Raw genomic sequence first — 27,801 nt, forward strand, 5'->3', positions numbered from 1 at the left:
TAACCTGATGTAAACAAAAATAACTATTTTGATAGTTTACTAAGGTATAATCACTAAAATATACTGATATAAAATACGAACTCTTATTAAACACCGATCTCAATTTTAGATTACATTAGGGGTGAGTATTCGATCGAGTCGAGTCAAATCGAGTCAAGAAACTTCGAGTCGAGTTGAGTCTAGTTAACAAATCTTATTATTTATACTTAATGTTGCATTTACATGGACCGATTATTTAATTAGCAGATAAAGTACAAGCTTTTAGATTAATTTTGAGTAAAGGAAAAAGGGAAAGTGGGGTGATTCTAGAAGGAAAGAGAGATTACTCGATAAACATTTATCAAAACAACGTAGTTTTATTTTTTAACTTGATAGTTTTGACTTTTAATTTTAGAAAAGGTAAACATTTATCAAAATGACGCAATTTTTCCTTTTCTTATTTTTTAATTTTCGGATAACTCAAATTAAGGGGAAGCGTTCGGGCGAATCGAGTGAAATTGTTTGATTTAAATTAGAAAAATAATAATATTAAATAAAATTTTGTTACAATATAGCTACTTCCATGTTAGAGTGCATAAATTTAAAACCATATATATTTAAATTTTTTAAAGAAAAAATAATAAGATTTTTAGTATGATAAACTTGAATCATTAATTACTTATTTAGATTTCAAAATTATTATTTTATAAAAATTTAAATTTTCAACTTTGTTATATATTTTTAGATTTTTTTAAATTTTATAAATTTTTTAAAATACAAATTTAAAATTTTATAAATATTTTAAATTTTAAAATTACTTTTAAGTTTTTAATTATTACAAGATGAATTTATTTATTTTAAAATTAACATAAATAAAAAATTAATTATACTAATATATTATTCAAGTTATTCAAATGATAAAAATTCAATTCATCTCGAAATCCAAAATTCTTATTTCCTCAAAATTTAAAACTTTTTCGATTTTAATTTTGCCAACATATAGCCAAGTGTTTCCCTTTTTTCTCTCACACCCTCCTTAATCGTTGCTGCCTTGGTCTTTTGTGAGCGGCCGTTCGGCCCTAGCGCCAGCGCCGCTCATATCTCTGACTGCCTATGTCGGTCCTTTTACTTTTGCTGTTCTTTTCGGCAAAATAATTCAAGCAGCCGCCCTTTCTTTTGTGTCGGGTTACCTTAGCCGGCGACAGGCGGCAACTTGCTTCCCCAGAGGATTTTCCCTTTTTTCCGCCGCTGGACAAGCTCCAATTTTCTCGGCTTTTGTTTCGTACGTTCCGGTGCGGTCATAGCGCGAGGTGGCGTACCGTCATTGTTTCGCCTTCATGGGTCGGACACGTTGATGCCGATGATGTTGCACCGTACCAGAGTTGGCTGATTGCTGATGCCCTCTCAATGGCGTTGGATGAAAAGCCGTCGATGTACCCGACGTGTTCCACGATGGAGACAGCAATCCTGGTGGCTCTACCCCAAACCTTGGCTCCTCCTCGGAGGTGATTTAGCTGGTCATATTCTGGATAGCCCTTTCGGATTTGCTCTCTCCGGTCATCCCCTTCCCATCTCCATTGACAGTGACAGCGGCTGGGAGCTTAATGATATTAGATGTTTATTTAAAAGAGAGTATTCTAGTTTTATGAGCAGAAAAGTTGACTGGAATCGAATCCAACTTTACGTTAGATATATATCAAAATAATTGCAATATATGCTACTCATACTCAAACGTAAATGTTGGATATAATTATAGTTTAGTGCATGTATATCTACTTTTTTTTAATATACATACAAATTATCTTTGAATTGCCCTAAAGTAAAAATGTCATTAATAAAGATAAGAACACCATAGTTTAAATTTAACAAATGAATTTAATAGAGAAATTGCTCCATCACATTACCAAAATCACAATATTACATAAAACAAATAAATAAATAAAATCATTTTAGTGAGGACTTGTCTTTCCTGCCAGCAAGAATGATAGAAATTTGAAGACCTCTGCTAAAAGCTTGATTGAAGAGGATGCGAGTCTGGAATTCAGATACAAATGGAAGCCATGCTAAAATGGCTATGGGCATGAAAAGCAGCAATGCCATAATGTAGTCATACGCCCTGCTCATCTCCTTCATAAAATTCCGCATTAGCCCCTTCAACCATGGCCTGCATGCTTGCCCGATCTTCGATTTTGGAAGCACAAATCAATGGAATGTCATGTTTATTAATTATACATTAAAATTGTAAGACATGATTAAAAACAATTTATAAGACATGACAATTCTATTAGGACTGTAAACAAGACACCAGTTTCGGTTCAGTCATTGTCTTAGTTAAGGTCAAGTTCGAAAAACTGGAGCTATCGAGGGAGCTGAATTCTAGTATCTTATTGCTTGACTTGAGTAGCTCGCAAGCCTAATTGAGTTTCTTTTTAATATATACTTTAATATTAATTAATACTAAAAGTTTCAATTCAAACTAGAACTTGAGCTCGAGCATAAAAATCAAGCTTGAAATTGAGCATGAGGATTTTACTGAAAAACGAGCCTAATCAAGCGAGCTCAAACTGTTCAATTTTAAATTGAGCCCAAACTTTTAAAAGTGAAATTCCATCGAGCTTAATCCGAGCTTCAAGTCTTGAATTTTGAGTTGAGCTCGAAGGCAAGCTTCTTGATTACACCCCTAAATACTACACAATTTTGGAAAAAGGCTAATATGTAAATTGGTCTCTGAACTATGTCTTTCAACAATTTAGTGTCTAAAAAAAATCACAATTGAGTATATGAAATTTATTTTTGTCAAGCAAGTTAAGCCAATGGATTTAAGCTGTTTTGTAAAATGCTAATTTAGCAAGGTTGATCAATACCAAGACATCATGTGTGGGGTCTATGCCATGTCAGCACTTAGAAAATACTTTGACCTTACATGTAGTGACAGTATGAGTGAACCATGCCATGGAAAACGTAGTACAGGTTAAGTACCTTATTTTTTCCCTTCAGATACCAAATAGTGAAAAGGTGTAAAGTTCAGGGGCTATTTATGTATTAAACCTTTAGGAAAGATTGAAACTTACAAGAAGAATGCCCCAGCCCGTGGGCAAGAAGGCAAGTACAGCAGCCAATAGATCTGATATAGTGAGGCCATATGTTTTGGATAACAGTATGGTTATTCCCAAGCAGGCAAGAAACAGAAATGCTTTGAGCATTCTGAATACTAGCTCAAGTTCTTTTCCCAGCAGTTGTCTACCAACCGATACTATCTGCAGCAAAATACCAAATCAATCTGTCAACATACAATATAGAAAGAGAAGAAAAGAAAACCTTATCTATGAGTTATTTCTAAACCAAAAATATATCTAATTACGGATTAAAAATAATATAAGAGAGAGCATACTTGTAGGTGTATGCAAGCAAAAATTCATGCATAGGCTAGACTCGAATATAAGACAACAGAAAACACAATACTAATGGATGTAGGATAACACCACTTAATACTCTTCCTCACATGTAGCTCAACAAAGGCCTATACATGGACAACCAAATTACAAGCGCTTAGGCAGCAACAACAGAGCACACCTGGGCTCTGCTGGAGAAGCCCAGTTTTAATAAGACTACAGGAAACACAATTCTTAATAGGTGTGGACACCAATTGAGAAACATTTAATTATATGCTTCCGCCCCTCTCCGCTACAAACTAGTTTCATTCTGTACCTTTGACAATAAGAAAACTGCTGCGATAACACCCCAAGAGAGTCCGTAAACCTGCAAAATTATAGGTTAAAACAAGATCAAAGAGAGGATGATCTTTAACCTAAATGATGTTTAATAAGGCAAGAAAAAAAATTATATCAGTGAAAATGGCAAAATGTACCCTCCAACTCCTACTGTGATGAGCTATGTCAAGGTGGTAGACAATTCCATATTGATAGACAAAGAAACGAAGTGCAAGAATAATTTCAAGCACCCTTCCTCGTATATTTGTGTATTTAAGGTGCTCATGTTCTCTTTCCCACCACGATTCCCAACTTTTTTGAGGCTGAATACCAATACCTCCGCGAAATCCCATCCAACGCTTCCAATCTGCCCAATCATCCACCGTCTTTTGCCAGTCAAAACCAGAAGGGTTAAAGACAAAGGGAGCAAATAGCCAGGACCCAACCAAGAACCAGATTGAGCAGGTGATAAATAAATAAAGACTTGAGCGGCGATATGATACACCATAAACTTCGTATACAACCAGTAGTATACTGAGTTCAAACCCTTTCACAAAGTGACTTCGTGAGTACAATCTATAGTTATCAGCAAACTTGGCATGAAAAACAACAAATCCACGCCCAGTAGCTCGATATTTAGAACCTCCATGCAAGATTGTTCTCCCAAAATAATGTGCTTTTGTTCCGAGCTGAAATGTAAAGAATACAGAGGCTAGCTGCAGCTGCATGATGATAAAGTCAGCCAGAGCAGTGCGGAACCCTTTCTCCAGGCTAATTTCCATAAGCATAGGCAAAACCAATAACAAACCCATTTGAAAGAGTGACTGAGGAATTAAAGCTGCTTCCAGGGACTTGTTCTGATTTATAATTGAATTCTCTAGGATCTCTTTTTCCATTCCACTCATAACCAAATACAAACGTCCATAGAGGAACAAATATACTGTAAGCACAGTAACCTGAAACAATGTAATGCCAAAAACAGAGGAATAAATGTTTATTCACATTGCAAGAGTGCAGGAGGCATAAAAAGAAAAACAAACGTCAAATGATATGAACCAGCCTTGTAGCTTGATGCTATGCTTTATCTCATTAAAAAAGATAGAACCAAGTAATAAGTTATAGTATTTATGGAGTTAATTTCTGAAATGACTAATTGTAGACATGCAAAGAAATTCTGCTTCACAACTGAGGAAACCAAATTAACCCTTCCCCCAAAAGTACATGCTATTAGGCTATATAAATGATATCTGATCACCTGAACTTTATCCATTTACCACATATTCAAGTACATAAAACCACATAAAGGAAGAAATTAGTTCGGTTTGCTCACCATGCTATTAAAATAGAAACCAACTGTTGTAAAGTAAAATGATAGCATTCTAAAGAAATCAAATCGACATCCAAGGCGATACACATCACGGCTAAGTGTTTGCTCTCCATTTCCATTTGCAACTTTAGCCTCAAAAGATGATATTTGATTCATACCCACATCACGTCCCTTTCCAACTTGGATGTAATCATGATGTGTTATATATCCCCCTCGGAGAGTTGAGTTGAACCCTGAAACCTCTAGTGGAATTAGCCAAAATATTAAACTTACGGAATTAGTTGGATTAGTTGCTGATGTGTACCTGCAAATATATCTTCACTTAAATTAATAGTTTTTGAAGCTTTGCTAATGCCGCCCCTTGTTATGTGGAAGATTCTGTCAAATATGTCAGGGTGACCATAATGGAATCGTACCCTGCGAAGATGAGATAATCATGGAAACTATACTGGTGTTAAATTTTAGATGGGCCCCCAACCTAAAACCAATTGGTAATAGGTGGAGAGGCCCCTGTTATCAAATTTTAACTAGCACACCATGTGAATATTAGCAACAATCAATATACAATATTTCCCAAGTAAAAATTTAGTCAAGATGAAAATTTCAGGGAACCTCAGAGGACTTGCTAAAAAGCGTTGGCCAATAGTCACAAAGCTAGTCTCTTGATTGGACATAAACCAAGCAAGTGATGAAACACTGTCAAATTAAAAAAATACTAACATGTTAGTATCTGGACATTATTCTGTGAAATGATTGGTTTTTGACTTGCTGGTGCACATCATTAAACAAACCAAGATCAAAATCTATAATCACAACAGGTAAGACTAACCTTCCAGTAAATATATGCTCCCTTAAACCTAATATTGTAGGTTTCCGTTGCCAGCGACAGGAGTGTTCAAACTCTTCCAAAACATTTCTCATTTTAAAAGCCTCTTCAAAATAGTTATCCTAAAAAAACAAAGTATTAAATGATGTTCTAGAACCTTACAGACCTATCTTGAGAAGGAGAAAAAACAGCTACCTGATTCATGTCTATAGTCTGCAAGGCTTCTCCTCGAGTAAAAATAAGGGCATGGTTTTGGTTTTCAGGTTTTCCTTCACCAATTTTTGTTGGAGGACCCGGAAGTTTGATGCGGTATATTTCCTAGACGTACAATGAATAATCCATGTAAAAGGATGTTGTAAACAATCACATATGTTATTAAACTGACATAATCTTATGGCCCAATAGATCTGCATTGGACTATTGTCTTTGATAAAATATATGTGCCAGATACATAACTATCAACAGAGAGAAAAAAGCAATTTGCTTTCACTATCATGTCTATGATGTTCTGAAGCAGGCACATTGTCATTGTAAAAATTCATAGCACCATTTATTAGATTGGTATCAAATTATCAGTCAATCATTATGTTTGATTGTCAAGGAAATATTTTTACTTTATTTTGGCTATCATCAGTTGAGATTTTTGTATGTGCACTTCTTCAACTTTCATATCAGAAGTTTGATGAAGTACTTCAACAAAATGGATGATAGCAGTTAAAGCTCGTAAGGGATTTTCATCATAACCAAGAGAATGTTGTGTCCAAATCAATCAAAATTTTGCTAACCTCTAATATCTATAAACTTCTCTAATGTCAAGGAAATATTTTTACTTTATTTTGCCCTATCATCAGTTGAGATTTTTGTATGTGCACTTCTTCAACTTTCATATCAGAAGTTTGATGAAGTACTTCAACAAAATGGATGATGGCAGTTAACTGTTTGAGCTCGTAAGGGGTTTTCATCATAAGCAAGAGAATGTTGTGTCCAAATCAATAAAAAATTTGCTAATCTCTAATATCTATAAACTTCTTTAGGAACTAGACAGTAATTGAGTTTCTTCCCTATTAAGAACCAACCAAAGAAAGCAGAAAAGCTAGTGGAAGCTGGAAAAATATAAATAAATTATAAATTGAAATAAAGATTAATCTTGCATATCTCTACTACTATAGAGTTTCATATCAAGTTTGGTATCACAAGTGACACCTATTTCGAAAGTTGGCATAAAAATTAAAGTAAAACTATAACAAGAAAATAAAACTAGGAATATTAATTTCTTTTTATATATACATTTAAAACAAGAGTTATCCACCTCCTAAAGTACCTAATTTTAAGTGTGTAACCTTTTTATCCCACCACATTTTTATCAAATAACTTCTACTTTCATTGTAGAACACATTTTTTCAACCTAGATAGTATGCCAAATCTAGTATGTATAGCAGTGACAGGTTAAAGAATGCATTGCCTCATCTGGTTAACAACTAGCTTCACTCAACCTCATGCATGCCCTATTGGGTTTAAATAAACCATAAATGGGATGGGGATGACTTGGATAGCAAATAAGGTTGGTAGAATTGCATCGTAGCAATCAATCAAAATAACATGGAAATTTAACAAAGAAAAATGAAGATCCTGATAAAACAAGCACTTACCCTTTCATAGCCATCAAATTTATCACCTCCCTTGACAAGAACAGAGTAAAAAGATTTTTCAGATTCTCCATTAACAGTCTCCTCTCTTTCATCAATATAGGCAATACGTAAAGATGGATGCCTGTACAATATTAAAATGACAAATGATTCATAAAAAGTTTTAATTTACATGGAAACTTTTGGTCTTATAATGGGGTATTAACAGGTAACATACATAAGCATGAGATTCAGAATACTTCTTTGACGACTTTGATCATGAGAATCATCAGAATTTTTCAGAGTTCCATAGATCTGACAAGATACAACATAGGTGAATTTTAAATCAGGCAGAGCTTGCGCTCGAGCAGAGTCCTCTTCCCTTGAAGCTGCAAAGTAATATCTAGTTAATAGTTGCATGGCATGATATTTGGTGGTAAAAATCCTAAAAGATACAAGACCTTGAAATGTAAAAATGAAGATAACAGTTCATATTTCTAACTGAATGTGTGTCTAGAATGCCACAAACCATTATGATTAGGTAATTCCAAGGCACATTGGAGTTCTAGGGCTTTCCTGTAGTACATCATCCCTCGCACTGACAGAAACATATATGATGATGTTATCATGTAAAATATATAGAAATAATCATCCACAACTAAAGTTGGTTTATGATGGATTGCTAAGTTGACCATCATTATGCAGACCTGATCTAAAAAGTGTCTGTCCTCTGTAAGTTGCCCAGTTACAGATACCCTCTTTGCTCTCTTGGTAATGCATTCGCTCCCGGAAGTTGGTCCATTCATCTAATTTGGAGACAGTACTAGCTTAATAAGCTCACGTTATTGCAGATGACGATAAAAATAATAGTAACTCGCCTGGATATATCTTCTGTAGGTAGAACAAAGTTGATATCCCATCCTCGTTTTCTTTATTAAGCTCATCATCAGTAAAAAGAATATGTTCCGAGTAATATGGAGTCAAAACACTGACATAATAAATTGAGAAATAAATAAAAGTTAGATTAGAAAGAATAATTACAAAACACATCTTCTCTAACAACCATAAAGGTCCTTGACCAATTTCTAGATTCAAGATAATAATTCCCGTGGCATGACCCTGCCAACATTATTCATTCATGAAAAAGAAAAAGAGAAGAAGATACTCCTCTCCCACTAAAAATGTCACAGTTGACATTTTTGATGTCAAACTTTTTAAACTTTGACTTCAATTCTTTTAAATATTTAATTAATTAAAGTTTGTGAGAAAGGTATATTTAAAAACTACTTCGAATGTTTTTATAATATATTTTTTCAATCTTTATCCATAATAAAATTTAAAGAATAAGAGGTCAAAGTTGAAAATTTTTTACCAATAAAATTCAAAATGTGACAAATTTAGTGGGATAGAGGGAGTATTGCAATATTACTAGTTTGAAAGGAGCCATCAGTCCATCGCTTTTACATTGATTATCAACGAGTCACGTAAGATTCCCAAGCTGTCATTCAGTGTAAGAACATTGAGAAATTGTCAATGGTCACTGACCTGAAGGAGCGCATATCACTAACTCTGGGCGCAGTTGGCATATTCATAAATAATGAATTGGCAAAAAAAGTAATACGGCGTCGAGCCTCTGAATTTCGAGGCACATCAGCAGCAGATTCCTTGAAAGTCAGAAGAAAATGGAGCCTAGAGATCTATAGAGAATTGAAGAATAGGATAATAAGCAAATCTCAATTAGCAATATTTCAAACTAAAAAAGGATATGTAAAAGAGGATTCATTGCCTTGTCCTTCCAAGATTTGTGCCGTATATCCTGAGTGTTAATCTTTTCAAAACTCTGCCCATCTTTGCTATTCTGATAAACAGAAGCTCCTTGAAGAGCTCTAAAGAGAGGAGAGGAAATTCATTGCCCATGTTAGTGATAAAGACTCGTTCAATGGTATAAGAGTTCAGCAAATTACCTGGTTCAAATTTCAAAAACTAGCAGATTTTTGTTTCACAAAGATTGATGGTTGCTTGATTACATCTAGGATGGCTTATTTTACGGGATTTCATCAAAAGTACAGATCTAAATTTGAGGCTTCACTAGTCAAGTTGTGGTTGCTAATCCCAATCATAAAATACCAAGAAATCTGGGGGTAAATTTGAATTTGTTGAGCTGTGGATACTACTGGTTTTATATTTAGAATAAGAACATATTTTCTTATCTCCTTACATAATGATAAAGCTTTTTGTTGTAAACAGTCTGCTGAGCATCTAAAATGATTCTTTTTTTTTTTTTCATTTTCATTTTCATTTTAGGTAAGGCAGTTAAAGTATCTGATCAGAAAGAGAGAAGAATTCTTTTTGATGCGAAGGTTATAATTTTCAGTTCTTACTTCTGGCCGTTAATCATAACATCATGTGTAACAGTATCCATGATACCCTGCAGAGCTTTGGTTATCTGGGCCTTGTATATTTCATCATCCCAATGATCAGCCATCTGCAACAAACGAACTCAAGTAACAGAGTGCTTAAATGTATGCCACTAAGAAAAAGAAAAAGAAGAGAACACAGATTAAGCTCAATTTCTACCAAGATCTTTAGCCACTTCTCCAACTTTACACTGAGCAAAGGCATACCACTCATCTTGAATTCTTTCAGAAACTTCCCCTGTTGTAGACTATTAGATACTTCATCATAAATCTTCAGTACAATCCTATTCCAGGATGAGAAGAAGGCAAAAATTAGAAGATGATTAATTGAGACAAAAAACAAGGAATCTCTTAGATACAAAGTTAAATTACTAGAGGATATTTAGGACTACATCTGTAAGTTCAAGCCAAGAATATGAACACTTCGACCTTACTTCTTATCAGCCTCGTCTTCCAGAAGGCCATCTATAAGACATTTGATCGTCTTATAACATTCAACCACTGCTGAATGCATGTAAAAGTCACTGTTGATCAGTTTAATCAACTTGGCATCCTCCTTCCTCTTAGAATCTTTTGCTATGTTCAATGCAGCAGGAATCTGTAAGACGTTGCACGGGGATAATCTATAACATAAACAACCTGCGTCACATGGAAAAGTAAACCTGAAAATATACTGAATAGTGTTTACCTTACTAGCTAGCAAGAAAAGTGGCCACCGAATCACAGAGTCATCACTTGGAGAACATGGGACAAGCAACAATTCTTGATCCCTGGTGAATTTTCAGGCAAGAGAAAAGGCGAGTCATCATATAAATCTTTATATTTCATCTGGAATAAAGTGTATGAAAGAAATCCTCACTTATTGCTAATTAGATCCTCCTCACGCAGGGAACAAATGAATTCATTCCACATTTGAGAAAAAATAGCCATGTTCTTTTGTTCAATTGAATTATCCTGCCATGAGAAGTGTTTTAATTTATCCAAAAGAACAAAAGTAATATCAAATGAAGGAGGAAAAGGATCAAAATCATCTTCATATATAGTGATGATAAGATACCATATCGATTGATAGCAAATGCTTTTTTTGCTAAGCCAAAGAGATTTTATAAAAATTACAAAAGTGGAGAAAAAAGAAAATTGACAAAAATTATATTTAGAAGAAGTTTTTTGATATCTGGAATGATGCACAAAAAACTTAAACATTTAAGAGAAACTGTAAATGATGCTAGAATATGCGCAATTGGCATTACCGAGAGTTTTGTATTTGAATCATGATGTGCTGATGGCAAAAAACGTTCAATAAAAGCTCGAGGTACACTTCGAAATCTGGATCGCAGCATCCCAAGTGTACGTATCTATTAAATAATTCAATAAAAGAAAAAATTTAAGAAGGTAATCTCCCTAATGTAACTTCGCAAATCTTCAGAGTTTCAACAAAATCATACTTCAATACATACATGTGCGCAGGTCGCAGAGTGTATGCATTTATACATGTGCACACATTCGTATACTCAGTTTTTAATTATCATATTTCTAGTAGCTTGAGCACAAGATTACTGCATACCTCACCCACATGTCGGAAGGCTCCAAGAACCCCACCAAAAAGGGTAGAAAAAATGGCATACCATATTTGAGCATCCATAAAATAAACCTATGCATGAGTAAAACACTCAGATAATGAAACAAGCTATTAAGCAACAAGAATTATGATCATGGCATCAAATTTTCCATTACAAGGTTCTTAAATGCTTACCAAGATAATTGGAGCCCATATTGCTATAAGAGCTCCGACATTATGAGCAACTACAGAAGGTTTAGAATTTCAATTACTAGATGCTACAGAAAGATATAAAAAGAGAGTAAAATAATCACAAGGGAAAATAAAATGTAAAAAAAGAGGTATATTACCATTTGGAACAATCTTGTACAGTAGATAGTTTTCGACATGCATATCCAAAATTTCCTTGGTTGGTCGCACAAGTGGAAAAATCTTAAAGTGAAAGCAAGTAATAGAGGTTAAAAGCAACCTTTATTTGGTTTTAGCATATTGTCAAGAAAACTAATTCATAAAAACTGACACAAGTGTAGAAAGATCAATAGCAGCATAAACTAGCAATCTAGCTGCAGGGGATGAAATCACTAATTTCTGTTTGTGGGTGGAGGGAGAAAAAATATATGTGGAAGAGACTTCTATGAAAAATACACGAATGGCAAAGAAACTTAAAAAAAAAAAAAAAATCCCCAAATATTTTTTCTTCGGTAATATATATTTGCAGAACTTTCTAGGATGTTTAATGTTTTAACAATTAAAAGTACAAAAAGAAGAAAAAGAAATCAACAGCAAAACTCAAAATGGAAAGCTAGTAACCAATTATAAAACTTAACAAGTCAGATGCAACATTATCCTAAAGGGAGATTTCTATAATGGCCAAAGTAAAATTTGTTTATTTGCAAACAAGGTCTTTCAAAAGTGTGTGGGGTTAAGAGGAGGCCTTTTGCCAGCTCTTTTTAGCTTCACTTCTGCCTAGTTGTGATCCCGCAGGAAGTCAAGAACTAAAGAAACCAAAATTCTTTTAACTCCTATAATTATCACATATTTTATCTGGTATATTCTTTCTTGACACCTTGGGAAAAAAAAAGGATAATAACCTCCGTAGAACAGCAAGAGGTTTTTAGCATGTTGCAGAACAATGCAAGTGATGGCCAAACTACTTGCATTCTTCTCCAACAAGCTTAAATGATTATCCTGTTCCCTCTATTCCTTTATCAGCTGCAGTTCACCATTGTGTTTATATCTATTGGAGTAAGTTTCTGTCAACAAAGACAATAAATGACTGGCAAATTTCTTTATTACCTGCAGTAAAGAAAGATCGACATCCAAGACAAGACTCCATAAAAATATTAATTATATTTTTCCCCAATAAGGCTATATAACATTATGTTTTCCCAAATCATAACTTTATTTCATATGACCAGTGACGAAATTCCAGATTATGATCCATACGGTTAAGTGGTGTTATGCAACCTCTATTATGTTTATGTATTGGCTTACCTATGTCTTATATCAAAGTTGGGTCCCTCTGCCTATTGCAAATTGGTTTTAGTTTGATGCTTAACATGGGATCAAAACTATGTTCCGGTTTGTTGTTCTTCCTATCTAACCCCAAGTGGGGTTGATAACTCTTGGAGAGGTTATCTACATGTAGTCTCTTTTGAGCTACGCACGAGGAGTATTAACTGGTACTATTCCGCATCTATTAAATAACTTTTTTGTGGTTGTATATTAAAGTTGGGCCCTCCACTTGTTACCAATTGGCTTTAGGTTGGATTCTTGAAAGGACAGGAATTCTTAAAAGAATTAGTTCCATTGATTTCTTCTGCTATTATTCCTAAATTCAAGAATAAGAACAGATAATTTAACTTGTAAAAGAAGCAACAAAAATCAAAGAATGTTAAGAATTAAGCTTCCCTATCTAGATTTTTTCAATTAGGATGCATGATTATCACACATATCAGATTACTAGATGCTTTAGAGGGGAAAATAAAACACAGAGCATCCGGCTGTGGAAACAATTTATTTGGCATCAGTTAAATTGAACCTAAAATTACAAATGCATTTTCAACAACTCCAAGTATTAAGAATTTCGTAGTTTGCTTTAATGTTGCATGCCACTTTTGACTTACTAAGTTTCATTTTAAAATAAAACACGATAAACATCATATACCATGAGGGTAAACGTGTAAAATAGATAATCACATGTAATTATGAACAATGATTAATGTAATTGAAACCAATATTTAGCTAATTTTAACATTTGAGAATTTTAATCTTCAACTGATTCGTAAATATAAAGCAGATATCACCTCAACAAAATAGCTGAATGTTAGCTTGATGACTAGCAACATAATCCAAAACATCGTGTACCTAAGTGCATTCAATAATTCTGTCAGTGGAACAAGTTTAACATGAAGCGTATTTAGAAGAGCCAGAAACATTGTTGAGAAAGCAACAACCAAAAACATTTTTTTTCTCTTACTTTAAGAGTGAGAAGAAGTCCTCATGCATGCCTCTTCCCACATAAAGTTTAGGCTGGAGCAAAAAATATATATGCACAAAAGTAGAGCAAATTTAAGCAATAACATAAGGGTGGAAGATAAACGGGAATAGAAGCAAATTTGCATACAACTGAAGTAACAAAATGAAAGCACAAAAAATGTCAAACATAAATAATGCTTGATATGCTTACCCGATTCCACCACATAACAAGAGTAACTATCCGCCAGTTTGAAAGCTCCAACTTTTTCCGCAAAAGTGGAAGCACAAATAATACAGTAGCAAGTAAATCTGGTATCAGATAAAGTACGATGAGATAATTATATAATGACTGGTTTTGCATATCCCCAGTCCAATGCTTTAGGAACTTGATGACCCCAGTTGGATTCTTCACAGAAATGGAATAACCTATTGGCAAAATCACAACCCAAATAGCTCCCATGATCAATTTCAAAAGGTACCGCAGTATTTGGTTAAATTCAAAGCTCCTCCAAGCGTTGAAAGTAAGAGCTACATCCAGAACAGCTGCAGAGAAGGAATAAATGCAAAGATGAAAACCATGAACTTACTCCATTAAACGCCTGTCATTAAGTTAGGGTATAACTGATTGCAGAACTTGTAAGTGTATTGATATATAAACTTTATGAATAGCATTGTTCTAAAAAACAAAATTGTGAATAGCAGGCAGGAACCATTATCATGAATATATGGTATTTCAAATCATGGACATTTATATAAGACTGCTTCTTTACCTACATTAAGTGTCATATGAAAATTTTTGTTACCTTCAAAAAGATTGAGAACAGCAGAAGTAATGAAAATGCTTAACAGTCTTCTTAAGAAACCTTCATCAAAAACAGTATAAACAGATCCAGAACGCCTCCATGCAACTATTACCATAGCCTGAAATATAAAATAAATATATAAGAAAAGGAAAGAAATATACAGATGCAATCAACTGATTGTGTAAAAGAGTAAGAAAAATTCAAGACAGAAGGTTAAAAAAGACTACCTGGAAAGCCACTACGAAGAATATCCACATTCGGTGAAAACTTCTATATAAGTGCAGAAACGTGCGGCCTTCAACAAAGTTGGTTTTATGCTTCCTCTTCTCAATAATGCATGGATTAACAATCTGAAAGGGACATATGTAATTTAAATAAAATCTTAATAAAAAGAAGAAATTGAAAGATACTAATAGAGATTAATTTGACAACAAAGAGAGCAAGCTCATATGTTTAGAAGATGCTGAGAAATATATTTCAGAACCTCCAAATCAACATAGTTCGAAAGACTCAAAATCACAATCAACTTTTAGTTCACAGTGCGCATGCAAGAAAAAAGAATTAGAAAAAATTGTGAAACTTTGATATAGGTGATTCATGATAAACATTGATATAGGAACATAATTTTTTTACTAACATGACCAATTTACTAACAATCCTTCCAAACTTTCATGCTTGCACAATTAAGATTTTTCAATATCATCTCTCCACAAAAAGAAACTACTATGAACTTTTAACCTAATTTTATTGAACAATTATTTTCAAATTAATCACCTAAGAAAATAAAATTTATGGCTAGCATAGATGAAGGCCGCAACTAACAGGGAAAAGAAGCTACCTCATTTGGAAGTGGTATTTCATCAAGATGCTGAAAATAATATTTTTCACCTTCTCTTCTCCACCTTAGCATAAAGCAATTTTCAGACCTAGAGAAAACAATTTTCAGGATTCCAATTATCTATTGGTGCAGACAAAACCATATTCAACATTCAAGAAGCTCACCAAAAGAACTCATTTAGATCATCATAGTTGCTCCATGTAGAATGGCTTGCCTTGCCTTCTTTATTTTTTCTTGCTTCCTTTCCCACCAAATCATATCAGAATTTAGGTTTAAATTTTTTTTAAAAAAAAAAAAAGGATCAAACAATTTTCCAAATAGAATAAATTATAATTACCTTAAGCAGAACCTTGTAGATAGGTGTTATGACAGTTCTTAAAAAGTATTCGTGGTCAGGCACTGCTGTTTGGTTTGCGTCACTAACAGGATGCACTTTGCAAGATAAAGTTTCAAAAACATCGCTTGCCATCTTCAAAACCAACAATGTAATATTAAGCATGCCACTTTTAGAATGACTAGATTCCATAAAACACTGACAATAATGAGAAAGGGAATAGTTATAACATGGAGTTTTGACCATGTTATTAGTATGGGAATTTTCAGGTTCAGACTTGAGCTCAAGACAAAAGTCAAAAAGGCTAAACAAATACCCTCTTTCTTATGCATTTATGCATTTTAACATAAATTCGTACACTATAGACCTATAAACACCTATGTTATTTTAGTTCAGATTAGATATTGGATGACAAACGCTAGAATTTGAGATATTAAGTATATAGATTTTTCCCCCTCTGTTAACTCTTTCGGGTTCTCTCCCTAGTTCTATGTTTCTACCTATATTTCTCCTGAGTTGCTTCTGGCCTTTAGACTCTGATTTCCCCTCTAGATTTCCATATTTCCATCTCTTTCCTCTATTGATCTACACCATTCCTGTTAGCTACCATGCTATAAACTACACACATCATAAAAGAATGACTAAAGATTAATTATGCACTCGGAGCAATCCTAATATTAGTGATAGGAACCATACATTGTGGAAGATATAGCAAATGCATTCAGGCATGAACCGTATATTTGATGCTTCACCCCATATGAGAAGATAAAGTCCAATATAAATGAGTTGTAGCTGTTGTACTGCATAACCTTGGGGATATCTACAAAGTTAAGGTTTCAGTGAACATCATAAGAAAAAAGAGATCAGTGTGCTAAATTCCTGGCATAAGGTTTCATAATAAATTTAACTTGGTAAACAAATTGAAAAGCTTTGTCTCATAAGCATAGAAAATATATACCTTTTAATATTTGGTTCACGATGCATATAGTAACACCATGATTCATAATTCTTGAATATTTCATCAGTTAAATGTTGTATGGTAAAACTATCAAGCTGCAATAAACTTGGTATTAATCATCAACATAAGATGTCATAATAGTGTTAACCAAAGCTGCAAAAGCATAAATAGAGAAGTGAGACTCAAAAAGAAAGCATGAAGCTGCAGAGAGGAAAAATGATTTACCTGATAATAAGTTTCAAGATTCCTACTCCTCGCATGAATGTTGGCAAGTAGCAATATTAGGTGCTCCCTTTGATTTGCTATATTCCCTTTCTTCAATACCAAAAAGGATAAGAAAACATCTTGTTATTAGATGAAAAGGAGCCTCCGTTTATTTTTCTTTTAGAAAATAACATTCATGATACAATTATCAACAAAAGCCATTGAGTAAACCTGTACAGATCAGGTTTACCCACCCAGCCCAAAAAATTGGCCCAAGTTGGGCCAAACTGTACTTGGAATTTGCAATTTATGCCAGCTCAGCCCAAATTACTATTCATTGAATAAAAATTAATATAAAAACATTTTAATCTTTTCTAAATCGTAAGATGAGCTTTCAAGCTGGGTATGGGTAAGGAAAGTAAAAAAATTCGAGCCACATCACGGCCCAACCACCTCGGGTCTGCTATCAAGTTAAAGAATCCTTTGCTTCATTATGAAAGCCTCCCTCATTTAAACAAACTTTGACGTGGCCTTCATAGTGCAAACAATGTTTGACATATCTTCGTGTAAAACAAAACCAAAAGAAAACTTGACATCTTTAAAAAAGAAAAAAACAGGAGAAAAGAACTCCATACTCGTTCTCTATTCCCACAAAATACAGGGTTCAAGAAAACTATCACAAATGATCAAGAGTTTTAGCAAGCAACAACTATCCATGGTGTTTAACTACCTATCTAGCCATTTATATTGTTGCAAATATGAGGGTGTATTCGATAAAAGTGAATAATTATAGTTTAGATCCAAAGGGTTTACTGGAAGCATCCTGGAACTTTTTGGTCCCAAAAACCAGACTGCTGTTGCCATCAGAGAGTAGAGAACCATATATTCTTGAACTCAATGATGGAAAAACTGAACTAGTTTAACTAGCAAACAGCAGGCTGCCCAATCTAGTATGGTATAAAGAACTCGGAACATCATGAACTGGCAGAAAACCAGTTTAACCAGTAAAAGCAGTTTTATATTGTTCTTTTTTTTTTCTTTTTCTTTTTGTAGTTGATGAGATTTGAACCTTCAACCTCTTAGTTTTTTTAATAAACACCATTTCATAGAGCCAAGATTAATTATTTACTCTGTTTAATATATATTTACAGTTAATTTATTTTTAAATACTTAAAACTTTTATTAAGCAGTCTGGTGCAACCAGTTGAACTAGAGAATTGATCTCCAGTCTGGTTTTCTAACCTTGCTTGTACTGTTATCTATTGCCTTGATGATTCTATTATTAACAAACAGTCAGCCTAAGTAACATTGGACCTTAAAAATAAAGTAAGCTTATATAGGTTAAAATACATACAAGGCCAGAAATGCATATTGGTTAGAGCACAAGAGATAGTATTAAATAAAAGGTGAAATGAGGTAGTTAAGCTTATATAGGTTAAAATACATACAAGGCCAGAAATGCATATTGGTTAGAGCGCAAGAGATAGTATTAAATAAAAGGTGAAATGAGGTAGGAATTTGAAGCATTACCTGAAAACCATAAAGAGACAATAGCCAATCAAATATGTCATTAACATATAAATTGACATCTGAACCTGAATGAGCTATGGGCATTGGCAGATTCTCCACATTACGTATGACTTGAAATGCAACGGTGATCTGTACAAGCACAAGGGACCACCACAGTTAGAACTACAATTAATGAGAACAAGTAAAAGCAAGATAACATAATATTGCATAATAAACTACCTCAGGGAGTTTCATAATTGGCGGTTTTATCCCAACAGCATAGAGCGGAAGAATGTTGTAATGTTCATATTGTTCCTTTCTGCTCTCCAGTTCTTTAACATATTTGACAGTCTGTCAAGCCAAAATCAATTATGAAGTACTTTTTCAGTCCTCGCAAGTGTAAATGAACCTGAATCTTGTTTAATGATTCCAAAATTAGATGAATCAAACCTTATAATCAACTTGTGAAGAAGGTAACACTGTTTTCAACACATCACGCAAAACCATTGCAATCTGATAAAACTTAGCCATCTCCTCCCTTTAAGAGTAACAAATAGAAGAAGATAAGGGCAAACAACCAATATGCTAAGCCAGATTAAGCATGTTCATGGTTCAAAGTAAGGCCTCACGGTTGCTTTGTATCTTGCCCCTCTTTAATATTTTTCTCATAGAATATCTGATAATACAATTGGATTTCCGTTTCATCTGTTCTTGCAAGTTGACACTTTATTTCATCTTTTTCCTGCAATGCAAAAAAACAACCTAAGGATTTTGAAGCACAACACATAAACTAAAAGTAAAAACTACAATAACAAATCTTACGAATGAGGATACATTCCTACTCTTAAATGAAGGGAAATACCATTAATATTCAAATTTCTTAATTGCAAATATTACCTTAACACTAAACAACTATAAAGAACAACTATAAAGAAAAAGAAAGGAAAGGAAGGTTAAGGAAAGGAAATGATATGTGTGTTTGTATGTATGTCTTTTTTTGGATAGTTAAAATTAGTAAAAGAAAGGAAAGTAAAGGAATTTTCACAACCTTTGTTTGGTTAAACTGTGGAAACAAAAAGAAATAATTGATTATAATGATTTTTTCCGATTATATCATTTTTATAAAATAATATATATAAAATTAATGGGATAAAAATGGTATTTCACATATAAAAAATTTTTATTTCCCTTTCCCCAGCTTTTTCCCCAAATTGGAGTAAACAAAAACTGAGTATTTCAAGGGAAAGCAAAGGATATTCAACTCCCTTTACTTTCCCTTTCCGTCCTTTCCCTTGTTTAAGTCCAATCCAAACACAAGGTAATGGTGGCTCCACATATCAAATGTTAAGGAGGTAACTTCTCCTTAATAAACCCTAATTAGCCCACTAATTAACAGTCTCTAAATCATTTAGAGATTCAAGTATCAATTTAGGATACTATAGAAAAATCCATTTCTGATCCCACTAACTGATTATGTCTCTAGTTCTCAGATGATCCCATGACAGATTATTATTGCTTATGGATTAACAGAAGCATTTTCCTCTTTATGACTAATTAACCTAACTACCCTTGTTTGTGGTAAATAAATAAATATTATTATAAATATTAAGACAATTATGAGAAACAAATAAGCATCCAAAGTACCATAAACAAAACAACTCAAATTAGAAGTTTACATTGCCAGGTAATGACTTAACAATAGGCTTTTAGTCTGTAATCGATATAAAAGTGATCAAATTCACTATAACAGTGATAAATCAAAATCACTCTTCAACAAGGATGCTAGCTGACACTTAAATTATATTTCATGTTACAAATTGATTTCAAGTTTCTCAAAATTTCTTCATCTAGAAAAAGCGATATGCTCAGAGCAATATCTAGCTACTTTGCCTTTAGGTGTCCAAATAAAATGAAAGCTCATAAGTAAACAGAAGAAATGAAACTTCTTTCTTCAGTTTTCCTTGTAGCAAATAAGGAAAATGCATTAGCTAAATATGCAAATTTCCCATGTTAAATTTCTTGCAATCACCATATAGCAATAGTTCTTTTGTTAATCATGATGATATATAATCGGTATTCAGCCTTAATATGAGATAGTTAAAAGGAAACTTTGGCCAATAAACTGCACAGAGAATGTCAACAAGATAAAGCATGAAGTTAATAAAACATAAATAGAATATGTATTCCTCTTTGTATGTGATATCAGAAGAAGAAACTAATATTCGAAATGTTAATGACATCGAACATGAATTGATAAAACATGAACATTTTTCCAATTTCAAAATGGAAAACAGTGGACAACTAATGGCACTACAAGATATACCTCTTCTATTTTAGTTGACAAATATGTCTTGAGCTGGCGAACACCACGTCCACTGGATGCAGGGTCCATCCTGTCAGCCTCCTTCAATGCATAGACACGGCCTAATCATACAAAAAGTAGCAAAGCCTAAAAGAGTAAATTTCAATTCTAGCAAGCATACAGAAATTACTTTATGCCACACATTTTATAACATTTTTTTAATTCTTATATCAGAAGATAACAAGAAAACATGATAGGTTGGTTACAATTAAATAGAAACAACACAGCGTCACAGATTTTATGGCAACATCCCATTCATGAGGATCAAAAAAGCCTTCTAGTAGGCAAAATGACTGACAGCTGTTTTTGCTTATTCCTGTCGTCCGAAAGATTGAAACTTAGTTAAGCTTGTTAATTATGAATGAAGCTATAAGGAGAAAATAATTCATGTAGCTCTCTCATGACTGATATAACTAGTTACTTGCTTTTCAGCTTTGCTTTGGAAACAAACGCACATAAAAAGACATTCTTATATATGTAATCATTATAAGATTTCTTCACTGTGAAGTTGAATAATCGTTGGATATTTCAATATTTGATTGGGGTTCATGCCAAATGAAGCACAGTAAGCAATGATCCACTGAAAGTCTAAAAAGAAATTATAATTAACTCCTATTGGTATATATCCTCTCTACACAGCCTAATCAAAAGCCAATTTCCACAATGACAACAAGGGACACATTATACTTCCTGCGCAAAAACTAAATAAGTTAACATTGGTAGCAATAACAAGATTCCATTCTGGCGTATATATATAAAGTAGGAGCCTACCACATTGGTTGGCATCTTCAATTTAATTCCGTGTTGTTAAAGTGTGCTTTAGCTCCAAACAATAAAACTAATTCAAGCCCTTTCAAACTAGGTGCACCTTCTATCAAGCGTGCATTCAGTGCACTTAGGCAACTTTTGTAGGGAAGTAGGTGCAAAAGAGGCCTGCCTATTTAAAGTTCTCTTTGATTTCCTTTATTTCTAATACGTCCAACTCTCTACTTAATGTTAGAATCTTCAACAACAAGCATGGGATCATAAGGATATCATGCATATTGACCAACAAAAGAAAAGAAAGTTTTGCATGTTTTTCAGGACAAATCAGAGAATTATTTGGAGTTTATTGTCAAATTTATATATACTTAGCTTATTTTATATGTACACTGACATACAAAAACTCAAAACTAAGATATTGTGCCTTACTTCAATGAAACCAGCATCCTTTTTTGATCTTTACATCTCAGGCAATATAAGGGTCCTAGTGCTTCGCACACTTCATGACACTGATTTAACCCAAACCCTCTTCTTTTGTAGCATAGTATTAGAGCTCAAAATATTTGTACCTTAATAATTTATCCAAAGTTTTAAGGTATGCATCCAGCATCCATCCTGAAAATCAAATTGGCTATAGCCTGAGATGTCTCTATTGTATCTCAGACGCCCAAAACAGCCAAATATAGTCAAAGGGAGCTTTATCAGTTTGTCTTGCCTGACAAGAAAGATCAGAAAAATGTTTAAATAAATTTCTTTCCTTGCCTATGACATGTTTCAAATCACTCCAAGAGTGAAGACGTTTATAGAAAAACTACGGTTGCCTTTAAGAACCATGATATTAAGCATTCAACTTAAAACCAATTTGCTATAGAGAGAGTGCCCGATTTGAATATAAGACAACATGAAACTCAAGACTTAATAGATATGGAATAACACCACTTAAAAGCGAGATGCAATTTTTAGTGAAGAATTTGAAATACCTATAGATATTTGAGAAAATTGAGTAACTTTGAAATATATAATCAAATGAATCTTAACTAACTTATACGTAATGCACAATCGTGTTCATTTCATTCTCACAATTTATATATCAAATGAAATCCAACTCTAAAAATTCAGATTCATATTCCCAAACATAGCACAAGTCTACTATCATAAGATTATTCTCATTAACATAAATGAAAAGCTCAGTTAACGAATTCCCTGCGGCTATCAAATTACTATTTGTCAAAATATCTTCACACTGAATGCAACTGCTAAAGGTTAATATTTTGATGTAACTAGGAATCATAATAAGTAAGGTAGTCGACTCCTTTGGAAAACCCATAGTTTATTATTTAAAAATAAAAGCAAAAAGAATATGAGAAGTTCAATCAGAAATGAAGTTACAGAGATGGGCAACTCTGGGATTATCATCCTGAATCTCGTTGGCGACTCGAAGAATGAGAGCAATGGAGGGCAAAGATGAGGGAACCATGTCACTGTCAACAACCGAGTTCCCGATATTGCTAGGAAGATCAAACATCATCCCATGCGCCTTCGACATCCTCCGTACCGGCGGGGACGGCTTCGTGCCGCTCGAACTAGCCATGCTTCAAATTTACAAAAAAGGCAAAACCCAGAAAAGTGCCACAGTGCGGCAGAGGTGCTGTGATTGACACTTAATTTAAAGCTAGAAAGAGTGAGAATCATAGTTGTTTATATAATAGTACGAGAAACCAAAGCAGAAAGAAGATTTTTATGACAGGGCTTGGACGTTCTTTTCGCTTTTGTTTTGCAGCTTTGGAATCTAATGCTGGGATACAGAAGGAAGGAAGGAAGCAACGTCAGTTTGCATTGAAAATATGATAATGTTTTTGGTTGCGGAACTTGTCCTGTGGGTTTGGAAGCGGGAACTCAGCTTTACTTTCGTCTCTTTTGCTTTTTGCTTTTTATTTTTTTAGTCTTCACCGTTTCAATATTGTAATGAAGTGGGAACTTGTTCATTTCGTGTTTTGAAGGGTTATGTATTTCTTTTCTTTTCCTTGTGACATCTGATTTTATCTATGTGTTTGCTTTCTTTAACAAGAAATATCGACACCAATGTTATTTAAGTCATACAACAACACACCCCGCATAAGCAAATCACCATCACTCATCCTAAAAAACAAACATACAAAAACAACTAAGCCAATTTCCTTTAAGAATCAAATTTGAATTCTAAATTTCTTTAGATCTAAATATATAAATTTTATCATGTATTAATTTATAGTCCTATCATTTTTAAGAGATTGAATAGAATTTTTTCATTTAAAAGAGGTAAAATGTAATTTTATCATATATTTATTTATAGTTTCATCATTTATAAGAGCTAAAATTATAATTTTTCATTTTTAAGGCAACCCTTCTACCTGCTCTTTGTATTCGCTTCTACCAAATAACATAGTAGAGTATAAAATCGACAATCTTTTTGTTAAGTAAGACTCATATTTCAGTCAAATTTGAGAGATAATCTCTCAGTTAAACTTTGTTATTTGTTTCAGTCGAATTCTAATTAGTCTAGATTATTTTATTATTATTTGACTTATGGATTTAGCGATTTAATTTTTTATCTCCATCTTTTGTACTCTTCATTTTTTTTTTCATTATAGTAAATTTATCTTTGCCCGTGGTTTTTTTATCTTCTTTGGAGCAGTTTTTCCACATTAAATTTGTGTATTCAATTTTTCAATTTCTTCCGCTATTTTTTACTTATTTGTTGCTTAATCCAGTCGATCCCCAACAAGTGGTATCAAAGCTAGTTCAATTTTCGTAGATCAACCTGCTCAAAGATGGCGGCAATAAGGTTTGAAATAGAGAAGTTCGATGGAGTCAAAAATTCCAATCTATGGCAAGTTCGGATGATGGCAATTTTAGTTCAGATCTGCCTGAAAAAGGTCGTTACCTAGAAAAATTCTAAGAATCTAGATCAGACAGAATGGGAAAAGCTTGATGAAAAGGCCCTGTCTGCAATCCAGTTGTGCCTCGCGAATAGGGTATTCCAGAAGTTATTGATGGAGAAAACCTCATCTGCCTTGTGGAAAAGGTTAGAAACTCTTGATATGACTAAGTCTTTAGCTAACCATTTAGTGTTGAAACAATGTCTATTTACGTTTCGCATAAATGAAAGTGAGCTTCTTAGATATTACATTAGTCAATTTATTACTCTTTTAAATGATTTAAATAATGTTGAGATTAAGATTGACGATGAAAATCAAGCTATCTATTATTGTGCTCTTTACCCTATTCATACAAGTCTTTTAAGGATACCTTGGTTTATGGTAGAGACAAACTCTTATTCGAGGATGTGAAAGGTCATTTGTTGAGTAAAGACAAACTCAACAATGAGTTTGGTTCAGATAGCAAGGTAGATAAGCAAGCTTCCGTTTTAGTAACATCAAAGAAGTGAGACAAAAAGTGTCGCTATTGTAAGAAGTTAGGTCATGTTAAAGCATATTATTATAAATTGTGAAATAATAGGGCTGTTGAGAGTAATTGTTAGAGTTGAGTTACTTGAATCCTTGTTAAAATAAAATACAGTGGTAAAATAAAATAAAAGTAAAATCCATATAGAACTATACTTATTTTATTTTACATTGATTAGAATAATATTTTTCAACCTTATTACACTTCATATATTTAACATTGATTAGAATAAGGTTTTTTAACCTATAAATAGATGTAGTCTAAACTCCTCTTGTATCATTTGAATTGACATTAGTAAATTTTCTTTTCCTCTGCCTGTGTTTTTTGCCAAAAAGGTTTTCCATGTAAAATCTGTGTGCTTTATTTTTATTTTTCTTTTTTTATTACTTTGCAATCGTTCTTTATTATCATTATCAATATTAGTTCAACAAATTGGTATCAGAGTTGTAACACCCCTAACCCTTATCCACCGCTGTAATGGGGTTTCGAGCATTACTACCATTTACAGATCACTAAAAAAAATTTAAATACTTACCGATTCAATGCATCATATAAATAAATATATTACCATTCAATCAACAATTTGACACTTGTATAAGCATCAAACAGCAACATTGTTAGTATACTTGCACATATCTCATATAAATTCAACATTGATATATCTATTTTCTCGACATATCGCACTTGAGTTTAATAATAGTCTCAACTTACATAATTTCCTTGTATCAACATATCAAAGATAATCATATATGTACATGTCATGAAACATATCATGCTCTTACCGTTTCTTCATAAGCATATATCATTCATTTCATTATATCAATATTTCATGCTCCATCATTTCCATATATTTTATGTATATTTATTCCAAAGAATAGCTTATATCAAACTTAACATAAATTATATTCCATGTACTTATACTTATTTCGTTTATCTATCTTCATAATTATTTCATATAACCATTCGTCACCTGATACATATTACCTTAATATCAATTGTTCAACAGATGTTAGAGCGTCTCCCATCCACGGTCTTATTTATCTTTGACATGATGCCATAGTGTCTTTCAACTATGGTCTTACTCATTTTCTGTCATGTTGCCATGGTATCTTTCAACCATGGTCTTATTCTTTTCATGTCACGTTGCCATGGTATCTTTCAACCATGGTCTTACACATTTCATATCAGGTTGCCATGGTATCTTTCAACCATGGTCTTACATACAGGTTGCCATGGTATCTTTCAACCATGGTCTTACACATTTCATATTAGGTTGCCATGGTATCTTTCAGCCGTGGTCTTACACACAGGTTGCCATGGTATCTTTCAACCATGGTCTTACACATTTCATATCAGAGAGCACACTCCCTCGAACCTCATCCTTACAGTGGGATTACCAGTCCAGGCTAAATCCCCTGTAATATAAACTCATAGAGTATTGTCGGGATTACTAGTCTAGGCTAAATCCCCTGCAACGACAATTACTCTAATGAGCTTGGATCTGAATTACCAGTCCAGGCTAAATTCAGACCCTAATTCGGATTACCCGTTCGGGCTAAATCCATTTTACACGTATTCTTCGGGAGGGCTATATCAGAATAGAATCACCCGTCCGGGCTAGATCCTTTTTACCGTCAATTTCTTTTCAGAGATCCATCGAATTTTCCTTTCATTCAACTGGGATTTATTTTCAATTTATATCGATTATTATCAATATTTCATCAAATATCATGAATTGAACATTCAAATCATATTTTCATCACATAACCACATATTTCAAGTATTTAAAATACAATTCAAGTTACACAAACTTACCTCATTGCTTGTTTGTGTTTATAATTTCATTAATCCGATATCTTTTCTTTTCCACGATCAAGTCTCATATTCGAGTCGTCCGAATCATTATAAATAAATTTGATCATCATTTTCATTCATTTCATCTTCTAATACATTTAATTAATGCTCTAGGCAAAATTACCATTTTGCCCCTAAACTTTTAATTAATGACGATTTCGTCCTTAGGGTCAGGAAAATAAAATTCTTGCAATTTAATCCTTATTTCCAGCTATTATTCTCATATATATTGATAACAGTCCATGAATTCTATAAAATATCGAATTTTCTATAATTTCAACACTTTTCAATTTAATCCCTAAAACATGTTTTCCCCGATCTTGAACTAAATTAATAATTTCATTCAATTTTGTAATTTAAATAATAAAATAATCCATTTCATGCAATTTGGTCATTTCGACATTTTACAAAATTACCCTTAAAGTTTTACTTTTATTCAATTTAGTCCCTAAGCCTAAAATATGCAAATTAGCCATGCTTAATGAATATTCATATATGTTTTCCTCCTCCTCCTCTCCATTCCACATCCTTTATGTATGTAGCACACTTGTAAGTAACATTATCTATAATCTTTATTATTTACTTTTATGAATATTCAAGCTGTCCATCTGTGTTATAGTCACTAAATTATTTATATCTGGAGCTATAGGACTCAAAATTAAGATCCGCTAATTTTCCATGAAACTAGACTCATATATATTCTTACCATAAAATTTTCAGAATTTTTGGTTTAGTCAATAAGTACATTTTACTCTTTAAAGTTACCCCTATTCTGCTGTCTGACAGTTGTGACCCTTCTTCACTAAAAATTAA

At 33.2% G+C, this 27,801-nt stretch overlaps 1 protein-coding gene across 1 annotated transcript; it reads right to left on the bottom strand.

Moving 5' to 3' along the window:
* Positions 1-908: 908 nt before the first annotated feature.
* Positions 909-23,771, bottom strand: LOC108489210 (callose synthase 7-like). The gene is made up of 42 exons (XM_017793566.2): positions 23,080-23,771; positions 20,890-20,990; positions 19,196-19,308; positions 19,017-19,104; positions 18,807-18,917; positions 18,588-18,716; positions 17,079-17,168; positions 16,854-16,948; positions 16,592-16,715; positions 15,899-16,030; positions 15,726-15,802; positions 15,562-15,649; positions 14,951-15,073; positions 14,724-14,841; positions 14,132-14,463; positions 13,922-13,974; positions 13,749-13,809; positions 11,793-11,874; positions 11,638-11,687; positions 11,449-11,535; positions 11,135-11,239; positions 10,744-10,838; positions 10,573-10,654; positions 10,319-10,482; positions 10,045-10,168; positions 9,849-9,952; positions 9,254-9,353; positions 9,013-9,164; positions 8,346-8,455; positions 8,175-8,273; positions 7,997-8,065; positions 7,706-7,856; positions 7,492-7,612; positions 6,038-6,160; positions 5,846-5,964; positions 5,629-5,712; positions 5,321-5,433; positions 5,020-5,249; positions 3,848-4,645; positions 3,688-3,738; positions 3,051-3,236; positions 909-2,160 (listed from the first exon to the last, which is right to left on the bottom strand). The coding sequence occupies exons 1-42, from the start codon at positions 23,279-23,281 to the stop codon at positions 1,924-1,926; spliced, it is 5,673 nt and encodes a 1,890-aa protein (XP_017649055.1). The 5' UTR covers positions 23,282-23,771; the 3' UTR covers positions 909-1,923.
* Positions 23,772-27,801: the final 4,030 nt, after the last annotated feature.

This window comes from Gossypium arboreum, chromosome 10 (genome assembly GCF_025698485.1).
Source record: "Gossypium arboreum isolate Shixiya-1 chromosome 10, ASM2569848v2, whole genome shotgun sequence".
Taxonomy (NCBI): domain Eukaryota; kingdom Viridiplantae; phylum Streptophyta; class Magnoliopsida; order Malvales; family Malvaceae; genus Gossypium; species Gossypium arboreum.